Here is a 22,830-nt window from a genome sequence, read left to right as displayed (position 1 = left end):
AGAGGTGTATCTCTGGAATTTTAGTAAGTACTCACTTTGAAGCAGTGTAAATTTGTAAATTTACAGTATATAAAATAACATCAGTTTAAAATCCAGATATCGCTATCAACCTTATGACACTTTTTTTTTTAAAAAGTCCTGTACGGAAGAATTCCACCTGACATGAGAATGTTCTCGCAAAAAAACTGTACATACGAATTCCTTTGCACATCTCATAATAAGTCATAGGTGTCATCCTTACATGATTTAGACAGACCTTTAATCCAGTACCACAAAAGAATCCAGGAGCAGCTTGCTCTTCACATATTGCTCAGTGAGTTATGGGTTCCATTTGGCAGTGATCCAGCAAATTCCCCATTTGTTGCAGAGTCTGTCACACTGAACATTTAAAGATTGTTGGGTTATACAACTGTGAGTAGTCTATTTTGCACTTTGCTGTTGTGTCATATTTTTTACAAAGATTTGGCAGGTCAGGAACCCTGGAAGGGGAGAGATCCTTCTTACTTTGGAGAGATTTGTGGGTCAATAAAATTATAATATTTTTATCAGACTCTAGATTGTATTTATTCCACATGTTATTTTCATTGCATTTTATGCAAATACTTAAATTGGATCCAAAATATTATTATTCTAGACCTGAAAGGAGGAATTTAAAACATAACAACATTATAAAATCCATATCCTCATAGGAGAGGAATATTCAGTGTATAATACAAGTATACCCTGAAGAACAACACATGTATTTTTTTAGGGAGGCTTTATGAATATAAAGTTCTTCTTGATGCCCAAGTACAGCTTATTTTCAGCTTATTTTTATTACAAGTTTAGCTATTTATATATATAGGTGCACCTACAAGCCTTAAATTTTCACAAAAAACGGCCGTGCGCTATATAATCCGGTGCGGATCCACCGAGTATAGGCGGATCCCAGCCATTCACTCTGAATGGGGCGAAGATTGTTTTGAGCTCGTACTTAGCGATTGACTCATGTCATCATTAATGCTTTTGCCCATGTCCCAGTGAGTGCCTGTTCTTCAGTCTGAGATGGATGATGCAGATCAACGTGGAATTTATAAGTTTATAAGTGTAAAAACGACCGACAAAGTTGTCCTTGACCATTTCCCGCTGACACAGGGACTTAATACATACACTACATGTGCTGGCAATGATAAACCAATCAGAGAACATTAGGTGATACGTACGCCTTATAATCAGGTGCTCAAAATACGGTATATTAATGCCAAACCTGATGGGGGACAAGGGAAGAAGGAGAGCAAAGAAAAAGAAAAGGAAACAAGATAGAGATACAAATAAATGATATGAGAAGATGATGAGAAAAACAAGACAAAACTGGACAACTAGCTGTAACATCTGTAGAAGGACTAAACAGAAAACATCATATGGCCTCTGTGGGGAAACCAGGTAAAGAATCATCAGGAGCACCTGCAGGAAGATAAACTGAGAAAAAAAGTCACAAACAGCTACAACACCAGCAGCAAGTACAGGGGACATAACAGTGGATACTGATGGTTTGAAACCACAGGACAACACAGCAACTGTATAATTAGCTAATGACTCAGTGATTGAATGTGTGTGCATGAACATGCAAAATAGATGGTACAGATCTTACTTATGAATTGTGCTCAATCATGGGTGCAGAGGGCCACTGCCACACTCCCAGGGATCAGAAGCAGGCAGAGAGGACCCCAAAACCCAAGCAGCCAGCAGCCCCACGGAGCACAGAACTCAGGCAGCCTTCTGCAGGGACAACCCTGCACCTACCATGACGATAGCAGAGGAAGGCCCTGTGAGTGACAGCCCACCGGTCCTGCCAGGCCACCTATCACTGCAGCGGGGCTCCCGGAGGGTGCTCTATTAGCAGAGATGTAAAATAATATTCATATCTAAATTTTTACATAGTGTACAATTTATTGAGAACAATTGTGCTTTTATTTCCTTAGAATTAATCATTTCTATGTAAAAAACATTGGGTTTCCCAAATTGCTCCTCCATAATTGTGCCTTGTAACTACAGTAGCCTAGATGGGGCAACTAGTTTTTGCTGCCAATGTTTGGGATCAGTGATACGTGTTCAGTTGTTTGCATTTTGCAATTTGCACCACTAGATATCATTTTGCATATTGGACATTCAAATAGAAGGCAAATGGAAATTTTTCTGGTTTCTTGAGGATATTTCTAATTTCATCATTTAAACTCTTGTGGAGTCGTTCACAGCTGTTGACTGACCCACTGACCCACCTGGCCAATAAGATTGTTGGCTCTTAGGACCACCAAGCCAGTGTTACGGTGATGTGATTGTGCTGTGGTCTCATGAGTCAAGTAATGTTGGTTTATAAAAAGGTAGTGTGCATGAAATCCACAGTAACTGATTTTAACTTCTTTTAGCAAAATATGCATCACTCCATTGTTTTATCACCATCCTTGAAGACAATGGGACAAGCCTATTTTCATGCGTTTGCTTATTTTCGCAGTTGTGTTGTATTTCAACATATCTGAGTACTAAAATGTTTATGGTTCTATTTGAACTCTGTCTTTGGCTTCCATAAGTAAGTCTGTATTGCTTCTTGGTTCCTAATTGCTCTATGATTTCTTCCCCTAATTGTCCGCTGTTTGATGATGTGCATAGTTTTCAGTGAATTTTAAGAGCAGCTTGCTGCAGCTGAAAATTACATTGTGAATGTTCCAAAACAGGACACTTACAATGCATTGGGAGCTTCAGAATCAGTTGAACACTCCCTCAGTACAAGCAAAATTGTGTCAGATTGTCTTCTGGTGCTGCTCAACTGTCAAAACAACTGACAGGTGCTTGTTGCAAAAGCCTTTATGTTTAATCTTCTATTTTCCAATGTTCTACAGGTAAATTCTTTTCCTTTTGTAACGTTAGATAATCTACAAAATCACGCAGTTGTGCTTGAGAGTTTTTGAACCATAAACAACAATAAAATGTTGTATCATTTTGCATTAATATGAACTTAAAGTTGATTAGTACCTAGAAGCACATACAGTTAAATAAATTAGAAAAAAGATCCAACCTGTTAATTCAGTTTATTCCTGTTATTCAGTAAAACTAGTTGAATACCTATGACTGTTGAAATTTTCTAAAGCCTATTCGCTGTGAAAAAAACAATCTTCTAATGTATGGAAAAACATTATTTTATATGTCATTATATATCATTAGTATAGATGTGTAGCAGTTTTTTTAACACTTGATAAAAGATATAGAAACTTTTTTAAAGTAAAGAAGCCACCATATATTTAAGGAAAGCAATTTTTATTCATACAGTGATATAGAGTAAATACAGCTCAAAGTAAAAGACAATCTCATTTAAAATAGAAAAGACTATTTATTGGGCTCCAAATATGCCCCACTGGCAATTATTCCTGGCAGACTGTCAGAGCACTAGCCATAATGGAACTTTTGAGACTGCTTCTCTTCATAATGCATACCACAAAAAAATGGAAAAATTAAATGGCAACGCTGTACAGGACCCTATAATTTATGTCAAATAACAAATGTGATCACGCCAGGTTTAATTGTGTTAGGTAGGACTATGAAGTAGCTCAAATAATACCAAACCTGATCACACTTCCCCAAACATTTTGACAATATTTAGAACAACAAAGTTAACCTGATTGTTAGTGGAAACAGTGATGTCGATGAGCAACAAAAAGTTGAGAAATGCATTGCTTTCAATGAAAAAGGGACCTTATAAAAAGCGGCCTTAATGCTTTCAGTGGAGTGATACATCACTGCAGATCTGAGCGTGGAAATTGGGGTAAACCTACAAGCTTCCATCTGAGGTTTGAAAGGCAAACTCTTTGATGCCCGACACCTTTATATGCTTTAATTTTACTACTGGATTCACATAGATAATCAGTATCTGTAGCATATAAGGTTTAAGTTACCCTGTAAATTCTGAAGAGTTGCTCTGCAGCCACACAAGGTAAAATAACTCCTCACTGACCTGGAACTGTCAGCCTTCCTTAGTACATGATATTCAGTTGTACTCTTCATCTCAAGTGGGTGAGTTCAGATTTTATTTTTATCGTTACATGTAATGGCACCGCTTTGGAAGCTCATCAATTACCAAGCACAGAGCCACTGTGCCAGAAACATGTCAGCACCTTGGAACCGATGTTGAATTCAAACAATGAGTCACACAAATTTGCATCCAAGGCAATCACTACAATTCACATTTACTGGACCAGTGTGTGCTTCTGTTACACATATAATTAATGTGGGCCCGTTAAAGACAAGCTAAAGCCAATTCCTGTATTTGTAGGTCAGATCAGGTATACTTGTCCTCCATGTAAAGAACATTGTACTCTCTTACATCAAAATTAATCATTCCTAGATGGCAGAGTTTGATATGATAACTGAAATCATTGATTCTCAGCCTTGATCAGTTGGGGTAAACATAGAGTAACAATAACAGTGGTTAAAAGTGTGCAGTCTTTAACTAATTGGATTGAAATTTAAAGGAGATTAGGTGTTCTCCAGTTTTATTTCCTAGAAATGATCAGGTCTTAAATAGTTGCATGTATTGACAAACAGTGTTCTGTTCAGAAACAGCTAATCTAAGCGAAAGTTTATTTAAGACATAGCTGAGGCACATGAATTTGCCACTATAGTAACTTAAGCATAAGCTAATAGCTGTTTGTTGGTGATGGGTGATAAAAATTGTTTGTGTCAAATTAAATTTAAGTCTGTTATGTTTATATCAACAGTATTATAAATTACTCAATAATTTATGAGCAGATCACTGCCAAATACAGTATGGAAAATCTCAAGTCAGCAGCAACGGAATCATCCAGCAGATGGTATCTCAGTTATCTGAGAAGGCAGAACATTGTTTGAATATCGTTCACTGTGCATCTGACTGCAATTTGTATTCAGTCTCCATTAAGCATTATTCTAACTTTCAAATATCTGTGTGTTTCAATTGTTCCTTAATCTCTGCTGGTACACTCATAAATACACAGTGGCTCTCTAAATATATTATAGTCATATTATATAGCTTGACAGGGATTTTAATGATAGGGAAAGTATTATTCTATGTATTTAAGCAAAGACAAGGATAAATGATGCTGAACATTAATGACTCTCCACCCTGAGTGTATGAACAGCTATGAAATGTGAACGTATTAATGTCTGTACACTGCTACACAATATCTATGTTGTTTAAGCTGTGTTGCTTATTATTTGACCATTTAAATACTTTATTGTCCTTAATTACATAAAAAAGATTAAACCCTCTTGGAATGACCACAGGATTGTATAAACATCCATCAGATGTTTTGTGCCTCTTCCTTCTTCAACATGCTGAAAGAACTGGTTGCAGAGCACCTTTAATGTATTCTATTATTTCAATAAGTATCCATCCATTCTTCCATTTTCTATACCCACTTATCCAATTCAGGGTCAAGGGGAGGCTTGAGCTAATACCAGCAGCCATTGAGGAAGAGGCAGGGAACACCTTGGATGGGTTGCCCGTCCATCACAGCACCACTCCGATACTTTTATAAATATCCCTAAATTGAAAAATGCCAATATAAAGCAAAATTTTTTGTATATCTATCTTGACTTTTCATTTTACGAAAGGTATTAGCCCAATATATTTTGTGGGTTTTTTTATAATCTCATTTACGATACATTAATTTTTTGCATTCACCAATCACCCTCCACAGTATTTAGTCTCCTGGTTTGTCCTCAGCATTTGCAAGCTCCTCACTGTCACCCCTCATGTCAACTTGGTCTGTGTGAGGTCTTGGGATTTGTGTCTAGTCAGGTCTGTTTATTCTTTGCATTTTGTTTTTTATCAGTTTTTGGAATAAATCTTGTTTACCCTTAGTTTGCATTTTGGGTCCTCTCTCTCCTTGCCGCTGCCTCACTCGTGACAAAATATTGCATGCAGACTTAAAACAGACTGACAAGATATCAAATTGAGTGACTTCTATACTTTGTTTTTCATGAAGATGTTGCAAAATAACTTCAGTGGAATGTTGATAAGCACATATGTTTTTGGCTGCTCATTACAGAATGAATTCAGATGTGAATACATTTATGAAACAAACAATGAAACAACAAAGCTGTGCATCAGTTAGAGCTGTGTTGTGTATGAGCAACTGATACACAGCTTTGTGTGACGATATGTGTGGATGAACATAAAGATTACATCTTAAGGCGTCATTTAAAATGTGCACTGTGTAAACAGCAACACAAGATGGGTATGTTGACTTTGTCAGGTCAGGCAGTGGTGAACCAGCAGCCTGGCTTAATGAAATATGGCTTTGAATCTTGGGAAATATCTTTAAAGTGAAGAATAACATTGGATTTCACAATGGCTGTGTTTTAGACATTTCATGAACTTGTGTTTGTATCTTGGCAGTTGCTCAGGTTTTTTACTCATTTTCATCTGTCCAAGAAGCAGTAAAGTGCACTGAAGAATTTGGCACTTGAGCCAAACAGCAAAGAGTCTGGCCTTGACCCAAAAGTCTGAACACAAAAGCTCACATGATTTCCTTGAAACATGACCTTACTGTTGAGTCTGATGCACACATGCCAACAAACAAGCAGAAGTGCTTTCATTGTTGTTAGTCTTAGAATATATAATTTCCTAAACGTATATCATTGTAAAACAATACCTTTTAAAAGGTGATATTTTTTTTAAATAAACATGCACACATATTTTCATATGCAGTTTCATATGGTAGATTACATACATATGCATACACTTCTTTGATACTGTCTGGGTTTATGTTTTACATATTTTCTTTAGGGTGTTTCCACAAGTGAGCTGCCAAATCCCCCCTTAAACAGACAGAATGACTGGAACACTTAACAGAGTGACTCAATTTTTTTTTTACTTACTTGCATAAAATTCAAATAGACATTATATTTAGATTTGACCAAAGATGTTTACAACTTTACAACTTAAGAACTTTGTAAAGACATAAAAGTGATGTATTTTTTGACTAAAGCAATTTATTTGAGAATGTTGGGCAAATAGAAAGGAGAATGCCTGGATTTGGCTACATCATCCCAAATAACACAAGCAGCAGACACAATTTACATGACACCTCAAACAACGTACTACTAAAGAAATGAAAAAAAAAGTTAAAGTGAGCGAACACATCTATACCCTATTGAGATTTTGAATTCTTCTCAAACAGCCTGCAAGATTTCCTTGCTCTAACATTCACCACTAGCAAAGCTGTAAAGTATAGAATTAAAATGTTTTAGGAAAAGTGTGATGGCTTGAAATTTTTGCTGTCCTAGTTTTTAAATTCATGCAAAAATCTGTATTCAAACTGTTAACATATATTGAACAAAAAGTCCATATATGTATACGTAAAGCACCACTAAATTGAAAACATTTTTTGTCAGTAACAGTCATTTTATTTTTCTAAACACTGACACTTCGGGTGTATCCTCTGTATTACAACACCAGTTTCAAACTTTAAAGTCTTTCTGTGCCTTTACAAGGAAGGTATTCTCATCTGTCCACGTTCAGTCCCTTCCCCTCCGCCTGTTGCCAGCTGCCAAAAGAGATAGAACAATAAACACATGTCAGTCATCTAGATATGATTACTTTCTAAATACTTTCTAAATGTGAGATATGGACTGTGTCAAAGCTTGGCATCTGTGCTCTGATCTCATCTCTCCCGGTATGGAAACACCAAGCATAGCAGGGAGTAGAAATGATGATTATAACATCCCACACAGGGGAACATATTGACTCAGAACCTAGAGTCATGAAACAGTTATATGAACCACAGCTACAGAGGCACGGCAAATGTCAGCATAGCATTCAGGTGAGCATTGTTGCAGCAAGCATGACAGTGAAGAGTCCAGAGATGACATTTAGGAAATGGATGACTTTTTGGAAAATACATTTGTGCTTTGTTGCTGAGAGTTAGATGAGAGGATGTGTTTGGATGGAAAATGTGAAGATGTACAATCTTAATAGCCTAACTTGACTAAGCTTGAGGACTGGAAAAAGAAGAAATCAGCCAGCTTGACTCTGTCAAAACAAAACAAACCCACTTACTAGCCCCTCAAGACTTTATTCATTATTGTTTCATTTGTGAAGTGTTAGGATATCACATTGTGGTTTTACAAGTAGTTATGTGCAGAACTATTTTGTGACTAGAATCCAAATACATCTTTATTCTCACTGAGACTTCCACATGACTAGTGGAGATCAAAGAGGTTACTCTACCTGGCCAAAACATATTCCAGCACATAATCCCCTGCAAAACAATTAGCCTATGATTAAACCAACTTAATTTGTGAGCTCCAAAGACTATGATATCTTTAGACATATCCAAGCAATCATTTTTGTAATTTGTTTCAAATCTACCAAGCACAAATTATCTTCTCATCTAACTCTGTGCAAGAAATAAGCCGTGTGAGAAAATGTTCTCAAAATGTAAAGCTATTCCATCAATTACACCCAACATAATTGATGGGGTGGATTACACATATAATGCAGAGTATGCCATATAAATGCAGTGACAGACATTAATTGACAGCCAGAATCAGCTCACAGACAGTGTCACATCGTCTACAAATGCAGGATCTTTATTTAGACTGGCTAATATTCTTTCTTAATTTTACCTAAAACTCTTCGGGGAGGAGTTCTTCCTTCTATAGAGGCAAGCAAATGTACACATCATGTATCATTCTTGGATCATTTCTCTCAGTTGCTGAGATGTACAAAATTATAAAAACTCACTTTGGATCAGTCTGGAAAGTTGATCAGAGTCAAGATTAGCATTCCCTTCAATGGTTGTAATCTTTGAAAGGTCAACTCCTGATGGGAAAAGAACATTTTATCCAAGCAAAACAGTATTATTTGTGATGTCACAGTTATATTATTAGCATCACGTCACACTCCTCTACAACCTCAATATCATCTCATTGCTCAGATAACATGCCTGTACATGAGCTAGTAGCAAAAACTCTTCAATAAAACCTACTGTTGAATACTTGTGAACGTTATTGTGAAACACACTCTAGGAAAATCTGCTCTTTTGCTTAAAACAGACAACAATTAAACCTGAATATATGCTTTCAAATTTTCCTACCTTCCAGGTCAATGTTACTGGTGCCAGTGCTGACTGAGTACTGAGGGCCTGAAAATAACAGTATTCATGAGTTAATGAGAGTGTAAGATATACCAAGATTGTTAGACAGATAGACAGAGGTAATTTAGTTTTTACCTGAAACAACCCTAGTGACTTTGGTGATGGTGGGTTGGCCCTCAATGACCCTGGTAACCTTGGAGATGGAAGGTTCGCCCTCAATGACCCTAGTAACCTTGGTGAATGTGGGCTGCCCTTCAACAATCCTGGTCACTTTGGTGGGACCTGTATAAGCAGACAGAGAATGCTTTATAACACAGAATTTCTGTTTTCAATGCAAATAAACCACAGGACAAGGATTAAGAAAAATGGCTCTACAATAAATTGTGATACAGTGCTGTTGATTACCTTTAAATTTCACATGATTAGTGCAAATAAGTCCAACCATGTGCAATCTAATTGTCACAGCATCTCTATATATACCCAAGTTGTGAAAGGCCTGAGATTCTGAGATACTCCTAAGAAAGTGAAACAGTCAAGCATGCAGCACAATGAAGACTAAGGAGCTCTCAAAACAGGTGAAATACAAAGTTCTGTAGAAGTTCAGAATTTCAGCTCTGTTGGCGTCATGAAAAACAAATTAGGATTGTGTAAAATACTTATGAGTTGTCAGTGTCTGAAACAAAGACAAGGGCAATTTTTCTGTCTTCATTTTGCTGGATCTCAGTGCTGCATTTGATACAGTCAACCACAACAAAACTGATCCACAAATATGGGTAGGTCTTTTTGCCACAACACCAAACTGGTTTGAATCCATCCCACATCTTAATGACCCAAGTCAAATGAGAAATATCTTGGGGATTAAAGCACTAATGTGTCAGAGGGCTTTAGAAAAGTTGGTTCATGCATCTGTTTTTGACAAATTTGATTACTAAAACAATGCATTTACTAGTCTGCCTAAAAGATCAATAAGACACCTGCAGCTAATTCAAAACGCTGCTGCTTGAGTACTCATTAAGACCAGAAAAGTGGATCATATCAGTCCAGTTTTGAGCTCCCTGCATTGGCTTCCTGTTCATCAAATAATTGATTTAAAAACACTGCTGTTGGTTTATAAAGCTCTAAATGGTTTAGGACCAAAGTACATCTCAGATCTTCTGGTACGGTATGAACGTTTAAGACATCTCAAGTCATTGGGAGCCAAACTGCTTTCTGTTCCCAGTGTTAGAACTAAACATGGAGAAGTATCTTAAAGTTTTTATGAACTATACTCTAAACCATTCAATATGGTTCTTTCTGTTTTAACCTTGAATTTTGTTTTAATGCTTTTTTATTCTATGTCAAGCACTTTGAGTCATCTAGTTGATGAATTGTGCTATATAAATAAATTTGCCTTGCCTGCAGTAGAGACTACTCAGCAGCACACTCACAGTTGGGATAACCCCAGTCCGAGTTCTGCTGCAACATGATCCATGTTAGCGCACATGACAAAATAAATACCCGTCTGACTCGAAAGTGATGAGGTGTAAAAATCCACAATACAGCACTCACTCTAACATCAATTTCAGTTTGGGGGGTTTGAGATGTTCTTGTCCTTCTTGTTTTGAGTAGTTGTTGAAGTGGCTTGGCACAACATATATTTGTCTCCATGGCTTCCTCTGCCACTAGGTGGCACTGTGATCATAACTGATTATTCACCTATAGATACTTTCAGGTTAGGACATTGATCACGCATGTGAAGGCTGGCCTAAAATACTGCCAGGTCCCAGCTATGCTCACAGTTTTCTATAAAATAGCATCATCAATGCTTTCAAGGGGATCAGTTTAACAGTCTGGGAGCAGTAAATCAAAGATATTATACTTCTTATCAGTAGGTGGCAGTGCGATGTTTTGTCAATACTATGGTTGTATACAGGCATAGAAACTGATTAAATGTATTACGACTGGTCCAGTATGCATGAGTCAAACAACTTCTCTCATGTGAATCATCAAAAACCAGGCCACCACAGGAATGGTAGATATTTGTAACACTGCAAACCTGTCTAGTTTAGCAATAGAAGATGTGCCGTTTATTCCATTAAATCCCTCTGAAAAGTTTGTTAAATGCAGCATCTGGAAATCACAAAGTTGAACATTCTGTCTGACTTCCTGTTGGAATAACATTATGATTTCAAGAGAATTTGCAGGTTTCGTGAAGTTTACATGTGTACCACATTTCATTTCATGGTGCTATTTAGCCACATTTGCAGAAAGCCAAACTCGAGACCCACAAATTATAAAAGTAAATAAACACAATAAAATTGTGTTTTTGGGGTTATTTTTTAATTAAAGTTTTTTGTCATTTTGGGATAAACCCAAGAGATTGTTTCTTTGTCGCAAAATAAACACTTATGATACCATAAGGTTATAAGCACCCTTTGGTGCTATGCCAATGAGTGGTACTTTAAACCTGATGATGCTTTGTTGATTTTACAGGACAACGGAAAGGTAAAAAAGCCAAAAGAGGTGGCTATTTTATCAACATATCATATCTAGCTGACTGCACAGTAGAAATCACATGATTATTGGCACTCTGAAGTCATCATTACCTTCCTGGATAACACGTGTGACGATCCTCGCTAAAAAAAACAGGACATAAATGAATTAGAGACACTAAGACATAACTATCAGGAAATTAAACCCTCACAAATATCATAATTTACAAATTTTACAAATTACCCCGTTAGGGACAAATAAGTTGTTTTGAATTAAATTGATTTTAATTGTGTATCATAAAGATATCACTACTTACTCATAAATGTAAGGGGTATTTCTTGATATCTAAACCCTGAAATGAACTGTAAAAAATAGTAAAAACAAACAAACGAAAAAATGTTAAAGCAGTTTATCTTTCAGACTCTTGTAATCTATAACATCAAAATAAAATCAACTGCAGAGATGTTTTTTAAGAAGATTATTGTTTTGTACTTCATTTTAAGTTACATAAAAATATGTTTTGGCAATGATAGAGAACCCCACCCTGCTTCTTTACAAGCAGTTAAGTTTTATTAACGTGAAGATAATTCTCACCTTAATTTGAATGTAAGTAATGAGTTTCCTCAATATCATTAGGAGATCCTGGCTTCCCACAGGGATATCTGGAAGATTGCAAAGGGCGTTACCCACAAATATTTGCTATGACTATGAAACCAGATATATGTTTTGACAGGTTTAATAAAGGAAGTACTAATTAAATTGATACCTGCAGGGTACAAAACTTGGTCTACAAAATGAATGGCGCCATTTGTGGCCATGATATCAGATTCTGGGACTTGGACAGAATTCACTTTGACAGTGTTGTTTGCCTGAGGTAGACATTTAAAACAATCACAGACCATAAAATGAAGCATGAATGACATGAATTAACAACGTCTGGAGATTGAATAAGACATGCTGACTCATGCTATCATAAAAATAACTGCTGGGTATTTCTCAAAGTTTCTGGATGAAATACTTACAGAAATCAATTTGAGATTGCTGCCCTGGAGAGATTTGAAAAGGTTTGTCACCCCTCCTTCCAAACCACCACCAATGACAACACCATTAGTAAAGTGATACAAAAGAATAGTTCGGAGAGCATTTATGTCACCTGGAATAAAAAACAAACAAACACATAATCTGTTAATCATTTTTGCATGATTTACAAGAGCGCCCTAAAATGCATCGAAATATAAAAGACAGTGAGGCAAACCTACCCTTTAACAAGGTCACATCTCTTTCGCTTAAGGCAGCAAATGCTTTATCATTTGGGGCAAACAAAGTAAAGTCTCCCTCTTGTTGGAGCAGGTCAGTCAAGCCAGCAGCTTCCATCAGAGACAAAAAGATCCTAAAGCACAGAGAAGAAAGCAGCAACTTGACTGTTATAGAAACCACAGTGGGCTGACAAATTGCATTGACAGCACTTTCTCATTCCCATATGTGCTGTGGATTAAATGGAAAGATACAGGAAGATGTGGTTAGAGAATCATGCTGTATGCAAGTCAGTTTTTATTAACTTTGTCCAGTGCTTACTTGAAACCTCCATTTTCTGTCAGAATCTCTAACATAGTTTTTTCGGCAGGTTTCAACATAGCCCTCATGAGATGCAGAGCCCCATTGCTTCCTTCCTTACTGCCTCTTATCAGGCAGGAATTCTCAATGCACACAGCCTGGAGATAAAATCCACAAGTTATTGGCAAGGGGATTGATGTGACGTCTCAAATAAAATATGATTGATGAACAAATGACGGGTAATGCACATAGATATGTTTAATGGCATACAGCCATGATTTTCAGGCACAACTTCATAGAAGATGACTCACCGTGCGATAGATGAATACCCGAAGTATTTTTCCTCCAATGGTCTCCAACCGCTGGCCATTGTAGAGTTGTCCCAGGGCAACCTTATTCTTCACAATGTGGTTTTCCAGAATACTTTTGAGAAAGCTCTGGTCCATGAACATCACTTCATCTGGAAACAATTTGTTTTCTTTAAACGATTATTTTATTTCTTTTAAAATAGTTTCTTTATGTAAAATTGAACACATTGTACAGTTAAAGGAAATGTTTTGACTAAATGTTTTACACTTCTGATTATTTTGGTAACAATGGTCTTCAATAAGAGACTCTCTTCCTCCAAAATTCGTCCCCATGGGTTATTTGTTTGTGAAAGACAAAACGGCGTGTAATTGCATTAGAAGAATATGCAACTTCTACTAATCGTGAGAACAACTGCTTGGAAATGATAAATATGGCATTCATGAAGGTAAAAGTCTTGCTGTAAAAAAGAGCGTGTTTAGCCTTAACTATTATAGTTATAATAGGACCTTGGGATAAAATGGGCCATTTTACTTATGTGGTCCTCATTATATGTAGTACAATGAAAGGTTTTGATCAAATTTAAGGATGCGTCCTTCCATTCATTTTCTATGCCTACTTTATTCAGTTGAGGAATGTGGGGGGCTGGAGTCAGCTAACATCAGACGAGAGGCAGGGTACAGCCAAGACACATCACGTTCATCAGAAGGCCAACAGAGAGACAAACGAGACAGACAACCACAAATGTTCACACAAACGCCTGTCAGTTTCGATTAACCAGTAAACCTAACATTAATATTATTGGACTGTGGGAGGAAGGCCAGGTATCCAGAGAGAAACCACACATGCAAGGGGAGAATGTGCAAACTCCACACAGAAAGGCCCCTGCCAAGATTCAAACCAGGAACCTTCTTGTTGTGAGATGTCAGTGTGAACTTTCACCGTGTATCCAGGATGTTTCCTGTTCATTTAAATTATCAAAATGCATCAATGACAAAGGGTTTAAAATATTGCTTATTATAAAAAAGTATTGTTTGGGGTAAATTGATTCAAGTTCGAGTGTAAGTTGCACCATCTGGATGTACTTCCATCAAACCCATGGGACATTTTAGATAGATGATTTGATAATTTGTCACTTTGAAAGAATGATCTAATTTATTTATTTATAATATTTATTTTCTTACAGCTAACTTAAACAACATAAAACCAACCAAATGAAGTATAAATTTTAATATCTTTAATATGTGCATGTCTTAAACATTTTGTTCTGTGGGAAAATACCTACATTATTTTTCTTGTATACCAACAATTGGGACTTGACCATGATTAGCAATGTACCTCACTTCCTCTGAGACAATCACCCAGCACTCATATTCAGCCTCCTGCTGAGTAGAAAACAGAGGCACATACATGAGCAGTATGTGACTCACCAGTGAAGACAGAATTGAGAGGGGCCAGCAAAGTGAACTCAGAACCTGGTGTCATGGCAGCAGAAAGGCCGAGCTCATTCACCATGTCACCAAAGGTTGAATATGAGCTTCCCAAAAGTTCCATTACCTGCTTGGCTTGAAGTGGGACAGAGATTTCAGAAACTATTAAAACATGAATGGCAGAAAACATTACATATTTCAGAAAAAAAAAGGTTTGCACAAGTACGAAAAGAAGAAGAAATGTGAGTCTACCTGAGTCTGGAAGGAGTACTTGGTCTATAAGGTGGATGACACCATTGGTGGTGACAATGTCCTTTTTGAGCACCATTTTAATGCCATTAACTGTTAAACTTTCGCCATCACAGCCGATTTCAATGTTGTTTCCCTCCAGGGTCTCATAAGAACTTCCTGCCATGATGGCCTCAGAGCACTGGACTGAGTCCAAGAGGTGGAAACTGAGAAGAGCTGAAACCAGATGACATTTTAAGTTATTGTATGGTGAAGTTGTATAGTTAGATATTTATTTGATGCACTGACAGTTTTATGTTATGTCTCATGTTCCACTGCAGCTGAAGAAATAATGCCCAGGAAACCTGCAGACCCTTTGGATCCCTGAGCTTCTCATAAGAAAGGACTTTAGAGGCTCTGTTTGAATTTGTATTAAGTGTTTCTGATCTCATAGGGCAAGCAATGGGCAAGTAAAAAAAAAAAAGCTGACATATTGCCTGTTTGTTCAACTTGCTCACTGAGGCAGCTGTTTCCTGCTTCTCAGTGGATATGTAAAAAGAAGCTGCTTCTATAAAACAAGTTATTTTCCAAAGCTCACTTTTACTGTACATTCTAAACCTTTTTAAATCTGTGTTGTTAGTAACTTTCAACAGAATATTTATTCTCTTACTTTAGTTTGGACTGGATTGTGTAGTGATAAGATTGCTGCCTTTCATGTGGGTAACAAGGGTTCAAATCCTAACACTCCTGGATGAAAGGTACTACCTCCAGTAGGGGTCCTTAGGCAACACCCCCTTATCCTACCTGCCTACTTAAAATATGAGTGTATGTTGCTTTGGATAAAAGTGCCTGTCAAATGCATAAACATACTTTAAGGTGCAGATTTGGCATTTACAAAATAATATAGATATGTTCTAGATTAATTGTTGTCACATTTTTTTGAATGAGAACAGAGTCAACATGTAAAAGAGGAAAAAACCTATTCCTTCATCCTTAGAATGAAATATGTTACAGTTAGAATGAACCCATAAAGAATTGTTGCATCTACCTTTGAGGACATCCTTATCACTCTGAAACCTTTCTAGCATATCACTGCCAAGCTTATCAAAGGCTTCATTGGTGGGGGCAAATAGAGTGTAATGTCCAGGCTGACCCAGTTTCTCCAACAGTCCAGCTGTTTGAGCCATGTCCTAGAAGGTGTTTTTACCAGCTGGTTAGATTTACTGAACTTCAACACACAATAAAATACATCTGAAACATTTGCCTACTCCTATGTATACCTACATTGAGAGTTGTCAAGTCATCACTCATGTCAAGGTATTCCTGGATGTTGTTTCCAGCTGCACTGATGACACGGTCAATTACATGCACAACTCCATTAGTCGCAACCTGGTTGCCATAGACAATCCTTGCACAGTTCACAGTCACCACCTGCACATAACACACATTTCAATGCTACACCCCTGGCAAGTGTTTTCAGTAAAACTACAAGCTCTAGCAATGCTAAATGTCAATACTCACCCCATTGGCATAATGATTAATTTGGAGATCAAGGTCATTGTACATAGAAGTGACAGTCAATCCATTCCTTAAATCTTTGGTCAAGAGGCGTTTGTTGACCATGTGATAATGCAGAGCATTGTACAGTTCAATGTTGACATTACTGACCAATGCATTCCTCATTTCCTGTTAGATGATAAAAATAAAATGTTTAAACATCACAAAAAGAGCTGTTCAAAGGCTTTTTGTTTTGTTATGACTCACCTCATCCAATAGGTCCCAGGCTTCATTGCTGGGAGCAAAGAAAGTAAAGGATCCTGGTCCCTCAATCTCAGGTCTTAGTTTAGACTTGTCAGAAAAATCTTGGGTCGATGTGGCCTTCACTATACCCAAACTCCCATACACATGGTCAATTGGGGCAACTTGGAGAAAAGAAAAGTTTTGTTAGATACCTGCCTGTATTCCAGAAAACTGAAACAAGAAAACTGAAAGGCTTAAAAGAATTAAGACAATATGACAGCTGTGTGGACTGTGTGGTATCCTCTTCAACATTGCTTGGTATGATTTACAAAATAAAACAACTGTTCGACAGTTGAATAGTCTGTTGTCAGCTAACCTTAATACACCTACTATGCTTTAGCAAAAACTGTACCTGCAGGACAACCACGCATTCCCTCCAGCTTGATGTACCCTGGGCAGCACTCATAAAGCACAGTCCTGCGTCCAAAACATAAAGGCCACAAAGGTGAGTGTAGCACATCCTTGAAATATCATCTACAACAATCTACAACATAGCTGTGAAAGAAGTAAGTGAGTAATGAGTAATCATTCTGTGATTATGCATTGTTTTCTGTTTCCAAATGTTTCTGTTTCTGTTTATGTATTTAGCAGACGCTTTTATCCAAAGCGACTTACAATTGAAGATATAACAAGCTATATAAAAAGCTAACAATAAACTACATAGAAAGAACCCACTAGTCTGACTCTGTCAGAGGTGACAGAGTAGAGATAGGGTGCAGGCATTGAAGGAAGTGCAGAAAGATAAAGTGCAAAGATAGAGGGGGTAGGTAAGTACAAGGTAAGTGCTAGGATAGGAGATGCTCTCTGAAGAGATGGGTTTTCAAGAGCTTCTTGAAGATAGACAGGGATGCCCCTGTTCTGGTAGCGCTCGGTAGGTCATTCCACCATCGTGGGACGACACATGAAAAGAGTTTGGATTGTCTTAGGTGTGGTGTAGGCACTGCTAGACGACAATCCTGGGACGAGTTGTGACATAAGCCTTTGCAAGAGCATTCAAGTAGATGGGAGCCGTTCCATTAAGCACTTTGTAGGCTAACATCAGTGACTTGAATTTGATGTTCAAATGTTACTCATTATCTCCTGCATCATCCAAATAGACCATGTGGTAAATTTGAGCCAAACCCTAATGAAATGGGTGCCTTGAGGCTTGTGCTACCATTACAGTAGTAGATTTATATTACGAAATTCTCTTCTTTGAAGCTAACCAATTAGTTTGGACTCTTCTTGGCTTTTACTTTCAGATAAATTGAGATTTAAAACTTGGAACATTGCTGGGTGATTCGAATGTTTCATGGTTAACAAGACAGCATAAAATGTATGAAAGCAGATTAAGTTTTTCTACCTTATTAAAACTAATTTAAAATTCTTTCTTTCATTTATAATTTATTTTTTCTACTTTGACTAAGATACCATAACTGGTGCTCTTTCCTCTTTTTTTCCTGACACCATAGCCTCAGGAGGACAGTACAATTAAAGTGCAGCTGTGAGATGTAAAAACAGAACTTGTGTCAGCATGCTGAATCTTGTTGAAACTACAGCAATGACTCCATCTATGGGAAAACTAGGCATGTTGTGGTGTACAATTCACCCTACATAACTAGCAGGTATTCAACAATAAACAAAACCCACAAAACATAAAGAACACCCCAGATGTAGCTGTTAGAGCTAAACAATACCATCTGTACTCAGAGTTGGCTGGGGAGTTCATTCGGGTTCATTTTTACTGTTCGAGAAGTTGCATCAGATCCAGCTTTCAGGTCTACATAATTACTGTAATCACTGTAAATGGGAAGAATAATATCATGTCTTTTTGTTTCTTAAAGGAATCGCCAGCGTGACAGTGTAACACGATGGTGGTTCCACTGACTGTAAACTGATGCTAAACTGCAAAACTTAGGAGTTCCTCTTTACCAGCAGTTTTGTGTAAAATCTACATACCAGGACAGCTCCACATGTGTGTGCCATTTGTAGGTCAAAATGAACATCTGTGACTAAAATTACATATTTTTAAAGTATTTTATAAGTAAATGAAGTATTTTTGCAGAGTTTTGTAATGCAGGTAGGAAACATCAAACACTTCCACACTACCATTAACAAGAACGTGTGTGAACAGTCAGAAGTCATTAGTAATTCCTTCACTTTCCGCACTCGCTTTGTTCTATTCAGGGTTGCTGGAGGGCTGGAAACTATCCCAGCCATAATCGAGTGGCAGCCATCCATCAGTAATTGATTTATAAAAATCAAGACCTTCAAAATAACAAGTCAAAACTTCACCAACCGAGGGCTTACTGACGCACATTGTTCTTTGTCTCATCCTCTGCTGATGTTTCTGACAAAGTATAGAAGACTGGTTCTGGATCATGGCTAACCACATGTCTACAACAGCTGTATTTGAATCAAGGTTGAATGGAGTTGCAGGGTCTGGGATGAGATCACTCAAAGCCCATTGGGGCAGAGTCAGCAAAACTCCTTGTTATATTGCTTTCCCACACTGAGGGATTGTGTTTGGCTGTGGAACTGGAAACTTTTGATGGTCAGCATCTTTAGAGAAGAACTGTTCCTCTGCGAATCTTGATAACTTTGCTGTAAAGTATGTTGAATGTAATGTATGTGGTTTTATTCTAATAAAACATATAACTAAAAGGAAGTCTGGCAGTGCGGTAGTTCAAAGTTTTCTTGGAGACTGATCCACTCTGGAGGCAGAAAGAGAAAGTTAAACTGCATCCCTACTAAAACATTTAGAAAAGCTCAATTTAAGCCATATTGTTGTGAATTATAGTGGTCATTCAAATAATCTGAAGTGCTCAAAATTGAAGCAGTGGCCTTTTATTTGATGCTGACATGCATTTGGAGAGATATTTCATTTTGTTTCACAAGAAACTTAAATGTGTCAATGTACAAATATGCTGAATGCCCATGTATCCAGCTGAAATATAAGTTTATAGTATATCATAAAATGTTCTCGGACCTGTCGGTTGTGACTTAGACAATTATTATTAACAGTTATTACTGTTGTGAAAGTCAGGAGAGTTTGTGGAAGACCATGAGAAGGGTATGTTGAAACAAATTATAAGGTTTGTTTGGCGAAGGAAATTCAGCTCACAAGAAGTAATGGCGTCAGGAAACCACAACATTCACTTAAACTAGCTTTTGATATGTTGATCCACCGAGTTACTATTAGCACCGAGTAAAGCTATTCTAAATGTATAGTCAGTGCAGTTATGGAGTAATAAAATATTCGTGCTCTCAATGCAAAATAGAAATAAATATTATTGTGAAACTTTAACTATAATCTAAATGTTAAAGTTAAAGTGATATTCTAAAATGACCTTGCAACACCACACTGTAAAAGATTTTAATTAGTAAATTCAATTAAAACTGAACTTGTCAAATGGATTCATCGTGAAGGGGGGGTAGGGGGGGTAGGTACAGATCATGTCTCTGAATCTGCACCCCCTCCCCCATGTACTGTATGCATATGTGCACTGGAGGGAGAAAAAGAATAGGGTCTCTAGACAAGGCTTGGATCCATGTTTAAACTCTAAAGTGCTGAGCCAGTTGGAATCACAACAGAAAAGTAGGTTTTAATGGTTGAGTTTGTTTCCATTTATGAATACAGTCAACATTTTGCAGCCACTTCATATCCTGGAATCAGTGGTTCACCACTGTGGCATCCAACAGTGACCAGACTTCAAACATTGTGAAATCTTATTGCAGTTTATGGGATCAAATAGGATTGTCTTCAATACAAAGAGTTAAAAGCTTGGTTCCATGAATGTGTTTTTCATTTTATGCAGCAGTGTAATTCAGAGTGAGATAGCAGATGTCTATCTGTGTGGAAACATCCAAGTTTCCATAAAAATTCTTAAGAAGTAATAGAAGACTGTGAAGCAGACAGAGACGGATGAAACATATTCAGAAACTTACAATAGTGAAGCTTAAGTTAGACTTTACTGTATTGTCTAAATATACATTTAATATGTTTAAATCAACAGATCTGATTGGAAAAAGCAACACTTACGCTTTCTTTCCACAGATGGCCCCTTGATACCAATTACGACAAGTGCTAAAGTACTTCTTCTTGGTCCCCATGACTTGCTGGAGTGCACAGACATTGGGTCTGTTAAGAATTGTAGGAGAAAAGAGGATAAAGCATTAATTGGCCGGTAAAAGATGAGTAAGAATGTATTCAAAATGAAATACTTCACATGGAAATTATAATGTGAAAAACAGCCCTGCTGGGTAAGACATCAGACTGTCAACTTTGAATAATTATTTGGCAACTACTCATGCTGCTTCTGAAACCAGGCAGTCAGATATGAATAATGATATATACGCCTGCTGTGCATGAAATGTGTCAGTTCAGAGTTATGATTTAATGACTATTACATAATTGGCTTAAAACCTCTCAAACTGAAGAAACATTATTCAGTGACATTTCTGATAAATTTCTGAAGCAACCGAGCTGCATATTGATTACAAAAGAAATAATTATTAATTGTGGAAATTATACAGACTGATGCTCATTGAGCTCAAGAGTCATGCACAGAAAATTATATAACCCAGCATAAAAAAGTACAAACAAAAAAAATCCAAAATAATCATTGATGTCGATGGCTTACCCTTCTTTTTTCGCCCTGATGCGACTGTGGGAAACTATTTTATCATAAGCTGAGGAGTCAGCATAGTCAAATGCAGAGAGCACAAAGAGTGCAAAGGCAGCCACAAAAAGGAGCTTCATGGTTGTTTCCAGTAAGCCCTTCAAGTCCCAGAGTAATGGGAGCAGACTCACAGCAGCAGTTTATATACCACAAGTCTTACCCTCCACTCCAGGAGGATGGGAAAATTTCTTCCATGACCACCCAGACCCTTTTAATTGGCACATTTCTGTCAGACACTGTGCTTTATCACCATTTGTGTTATTATTTATTAATTGTAAATCTTTACATTTATATTATTAGTATTCTTCTCTGCTTTACATTGTTTGTAGAGAAGCTTTAAAGAATGACAGAACTTATTACTGATCCTTGTCTATACAGGTTGTTGACATTATACAGTTTAAGATATTAACAGAAATTTCATATATGAATATGTTAATGCTACAAATGCATTTTGATTACACAAATAACAAAAACATGGATACAGTATTGAGTATGAAAGAGAAAGAAAGAAAGAAAGAAAGAACAGCTTCTGCTCTAAAGAAACGCCAGAGCACTAAATGTTGATCAAATGTGCTGTTTGCTCCCCCTGGTGGCGGGATAGAGTGTAAGCAGAGAGGATCACATTGAATCAATGGTGAGAGCTAAGAACAAAGACATCCCAAAATCATGTCTTAAGTTTTAAAATTCACTAGGTATTTTCAATTCTAAATGAGAAAACATATGTTTGCATTTCTGAATCAACGAAGACAGCTCTTACACTAGTTTTATTTTTGTTGTCAGCTACTCACTCAAGACAACACTTGACTTGAGTGAGTCAACACTTACAACAGCTGTTCTAAGTAATTGACAATGAAGCAATGTAACAATTCATAACAAAAAGAGAACATGTCAAACATACAAAGTGGCTCACTTATTTTAAGTAGTTTTATTTATTCTTGTAAATGACAGCTCCTACGCATTTTAGTTTTTTGCCCTTCAAAGATTATACGGTCTAACATTTGATACTCACAGCATACCCATGTGACATCACTTACACCAAACAGGTTTCCTTATGCAGTTAAATTTCCTGGCTGAAGACAGATGCCCCAAATGTGGCAAGGAAATAAAGATACCAATGCTCCAGCAATCTGGGACTGAAAATTAGTGCACTCACTTGTGTTAGTGTATTGAATTTGCTTTTTTTAACCAGTGGGCAAAATTATCTGTACCGCAAATTATCTTTAAAGGCAGCAGGCCTCATATCACCTTGAGTCAAAGAATTTATCAAAC

At 37.1% G+C, this 22,830-nt stretch overlaps 1 protein-coding gene across 2 annotated transcripts; it reads right to left on the bottom strand.

Annotated features, from left to right (window-relative positions):
• Positions 1–6,985: 6,985 nt before the first annotated feature.
• On the bottom strand, positions 6,986–21,669 carry postnb (periostin, osteoblast specific factor b). 2 transcript variants are annotated; one of them, XM_072392126.1, is made up of 22 exons: positions 21,523–21,669; positions 20,922–21,020; positions 17,253–17,317; positions 16,865–17,022; positions 16,622–16,786; positions 16,385–16,531; positions 16,149–16,290; positions 15,125–15,337; positions 14,873–15,007; positions 13,448–13,596; positions 13,158–13,294; positions 12,842–12,972; positions 12,605–12,735; positions 12,349–12,451; positions 12,177–12,244; positions 11,899–11,944; positions 11,696–11,725; positions 9,246–9,392; positions 9,111–9,158; positions 8,759–8,836; positions 8,641–8,670; positions 6,986–7,559 (listed from the first exon to the last, which is right to left on the bottom strand). In XM_072392126.1, the coding sequence occupies exons 1-22, from the start codon at positions 21,639–21,641 to the stop codon at positions 7,531–7,533; spliced, it is 2,370 nt and encodes a 789-aa protein (XP_072248227.1). In that variant the 5' UTR covers positions 21,642–21,669; the 3' UTR covers positions 6,986–7,530. The 2 variants fall into 2 exon arrangements, with proteins under 2 accessions (XP_072248227.1, XP_072248228.1); XM_072392127.1 differs by lacking the exon at positions 8,641–8,670.
• Positions 21,670–22,830: the final 1,161 nt, after the last annotated feature.

The sequence above is a fragment of the Leuresthes tenuis genome, unplaced genomic scaffold (genome assembly GCF_036924035.1).
Source record: "Leuresthes tenuis unplaced genomic scaffold, fLeuTen1.0.hap1 SCAF_9, whole genome shotgun sequence".
Lineage (NCBI taxonomy): Eukaryota > Metazoa > Chordata > Actinopteri > Atheriniformes > Atherinopsidae > Leuresthes > Leuresthes tenuis.
This window is presented reverse-complemented; position numbering and strand designations above follow the sequence as displayed.